At 25.8% G+C, this 3,750-nt stretch overlaps 1 protein-coding gene across 1 annotated transcript; it reads left to right on the top strand.

Moving 5' to 3' along the window:
• Positions 1-1,785: 1,785 nt before the first annotated feature.
• On the top strand, positions 1,786-3,191 carry LOC101505690 (probable 2-oxoglutarate-dependent dioxygenase AOP1). The gene is made up of 3 exons (XM_004504431.4): positions 1,786-2,202; positions 2,316-2,646; positions 2,810-3,191. The coding sequence occupies exons 1-3, from the start codon at positions 1,823-1,825 to the stop codon at positions 3,050-3,052; spliced, it is 954 nt and encodes a 317-aa protein (XP_004504488.1). The 5' UTR covers positions 1,786-1,822; the 3' UTR covers positions 3,053-3,191.
• Positions 3,192-3,750: the final 559 nt, after the last annotated feature.

Raw genomic sequence — 3,750 nt, 5'->3', positions numbered from 1 at the left:
TAATTTTAGTTTATGTAAAAAGTTTTATTTGGATTTTATCCATATACTATTAGAAAAATTTATTTTTGTTCCCTAACGTCAAGTCGATGTTACAAAAACGTTATTAACATTGACCAAACTTTTAAATATGATTTTGGTCTCTGTGAATATAACAGTTTTTCAATTTTAATTTTTGAAAAATATTTGTTGGAATTTCGTTCATGCAATATCGAAAAACTTTATTTTTTGTTCTTAACGTCAAATGAATGTTACAAAAAATAGTGAAATACATAGTTAATGCATTCAAATTAAATCTAAAATTTTACACTATTAATACAATTTTCTTAACTACCATAAATATATATACATATATATAATTATTAAAATACATTTAAAAACAACATATTGTTTAAGATATTAATATTGACATAGTGTTAATAAAAGATAAATGTTTCATTTGAGTATTATGTCATATATTTTAAAATTACGTGAAATTATATCTCAAATCAATAAAGGTCGAATTTATTGGTTTAGTTCAACTTGGACTCAAACTCATAAAAAGCTTCAATCTAATTTAGTTAGTTTTGGTTAAAAAATTTGGATAATAGAATCATTGTGTTTGATTTTTATATCTCTAGATAAAATTAACAACTCACATGGTTGGAATTTACGTTGAAAATTTTAGTTTATTTTATAATTATAGTAATTGATTGTGTAATTTTTATATAAATAATTCCTTTCAGATTTTTTTTTTTTATAATAGTCATTTGAGTTATAATTTGACCATAAAAAATTAATGTATTTGATCCATAACATGGATCAAATAGATCAATTTTGTTGATTAAATTATAACTCAAATGTATCTGATAAGAAAAAAGAGTAATATTGAAACACAACTTACACAACATATGACACAAATACAATACTGTATAAAATAAAAAGGATCGCATTTTTTATTTGTATTTCAATACACATTATTGTATTTGTGTTAATTTATGTTTCGATAACATTACTTAAAAAAAAAGTAATATATTTTTAAAAAAATTATAGAGGACTTTGGGGTGGCCATGGCTAATATGTGTCTCCAAAAAGATCCGCCAAGTAATGAATATTTTCTTTTGAAACATCATCTCAAATTCAGTGAATATATCACTAATTATTATATCCTCCAAGTATAATTAAGCTCAATGTATAATATCAAACAAATAAATGTTCTTAATTAAAAAGGAATGATTTTTTATACATAAATTATTTTTTAATATATATATATATATTCTTAAATATAATAACTTGTTTCTAAAATTTTATAGTTAATTTTACCTATATTTTTAAAAGAAACACTGTACCATTTTAAAATGGCAGATAGTTTCACTTTAATTAGCAAAAAATGACAACATCTATTTTTTGACTCAAAATAATAACATTTAATTTCAAGTTTATGTTTTAGGAAGGCTGTTTAAAAAATGGTCAATGTGCAGCATAAAAAACTCTAGTTATATACTATTCAACCATTAAAATAAAATAAAATGTTTCCTGTATATTTTGTTTTGCATCTTTATCTTCAAAAACAAATATTAATCACTTTGTTAGGTGAAGACAATTATTAAATAATAAAATAAATATAGTCAAATAAAATGAAGTTCATTTACATATTAATTTATATATTTTTAATAAAATGCATTATGTTTTGCAATTTTATTTTAAAAAAGTATTAATATATTTTTGCTTCTTATCACAACTATGCGATTAAAGTGTCTAGTCACTGTATATATATATAGATGTAACTTGTGAGAGAAAAATACAACTACAATCCACATATCGAAATACGGTAGAAGAAAGAAAAATGACTATTGAGAGTGAAATTCCAATTTTAGATCTTCGAAGGAGTAGTGGAGTGAATTTAGAAGAAGGAAGCGATGGAAGAAAAGAAATGGGCAACAAAGTGAGAGAAGCATTTGAAACTCATGGTTGCTTTCTCATAAGGTGTGATGAAATCCCAAAAGAACTACGTGCAGGATTGTTCGGAAACATAAAATCATTGTTTGATCTACCTGAGGAGACAAAGAAGAAGTTATATAATCCAAAGCCTTACAGGGGCTACACTAGCAAGAGTCGTGTCATTCCCCATTCTGAAAGTTTTGGGATTGATAATTCTCCTAAGGCAGATACGACTCTTGAAGAATTTACTAACCTCATGTGGCCAGAAGGAAATCCAACTTTTTGGTAACTATTAGTTTTTATTTTACTGAATTAAGTTTTCTTTAGTAATTTTTGTTTCAAATTATTTTTGTTATTTGATAATGAAATTAGTCATAATCAATTATATATATATGCAGTGAGGAACTACGTTCCATGACCTCAAAAGCACGAGAACTAAGCGTGCTTATCCTGAAGATGCTTGTGGAGAGTCTTGGCCTTCCAGAACAATACAAATTGGATGTTGAAGATCTAAATAACTACAATGATACAAGAGTGACTAGATATCAACTTCCTCCAGACACCAAAGAAACTGAGATTGCACTGACACTTCACACTGACAAAGGCACCTTAGCCCTCATATGCGAAAATGATGTCCAAGGTCTCCAAGTGTTATCAAAAACAGGCAATTATGTTGATGTAAAAATTCCATATGATGGTTTTGTGGTAATTGTTGGTGACATACTAAAGGTAATCTATACATACATATATGACTACAATACCATTTTTTGTTGTTGTAATTTCTCTATTAGTTTTTTTTTTATTAGAATTAATTTATATATAAAATTATTTCATTTTTCACTTAATCAAATAACCGATAAGTTTAAAATACCTCCTAATTTTTTAAATATAGGCATGGAGCAATGGACGATTTCAGGCAGCTCCACATAGAGTGGTGACAAAGGGAGACAAAGAGAGATTGGTATTTGTGCTTTTTTCAGTGCCCAAACAAAATATGCTCATTAAGGGGCCTTCTGAGTTTGTGGATGATGATCATCCTCTTCGTTATCGATCATTCCATTACGACGAATTTGTGGATTATCATTATACAACAAGTACTGAAGAGTCGGTTCTTGAAAAATTTGCTGGAATTTGATCCCTTATTGTGTCACATGCAAGGCAATAAGTCCTTATTAATAAAACAGAGTAATTGGTCTTCTTTGCAATAGATTACGATCTATCAAATATTATGTATTGCCTTATTATATAATGCAAAGTTATTTATGTTCTTGCGAGTTCCTCTCTTATTTATTTTCCTTTGCTTACGTGTAACCGGATATTAACATGTCTGTGCGCTTTTTTTTAATCTCTTATTTTTATTTTATCTTTTATTAAATAAAACAAACAAATTAATTTAAATAAAAGTTAAAGCTATTGTGAAAAGGTAAAGATAGAAATATTGGGAAAAAATGGTTACATCAAAAGTTAGTATTTCTTTTATATATAATATAAAAAAATCAATTATTTGTTTTGGTAAATTATAAAAAAAAAGTTTAATTATCATATATTGATTTACACAGTTAGCATATTACAATCATTCATACTTCTGACTTTTGATATAGTTATGATAAAAATTAATCATTTCTATTAATCTAACTACTGATATTGACTCTTTACATTGTTGGTATATACAAATTAAATTTTTTAAATAAAGCAGTTTTAGTAAAAGTAAATTAAAATAAAAATACACCAAACGTTGATTTCCCATTTATATATAGATTTATATTATATATATGTTGGTTGGTATGACCTCGAAATAATCGGAATGTATCAGTTCTTTAAGAAATTAAATCA

This window comes from Cicer arietinum, chromosome 6 (assembly GCF_000331145.2).
Source record: "Cicer arietinum cultivar CDC Frontier isolate Library 1 chromosome 6, Cicar.CDCFrontier_v2.0, whole genome shotgun sequence".
Taxonomy (NCBI): domain Eukaryota; kingdom Viridiplantae; phylum Streptophyta; class Magnoliopsida; order Fabales; family Fabaceae; genus Cicer; species Cicer arietinum.
This window is presented reverse-complemented; position numbering and strand designations above follow the sequence as displayed.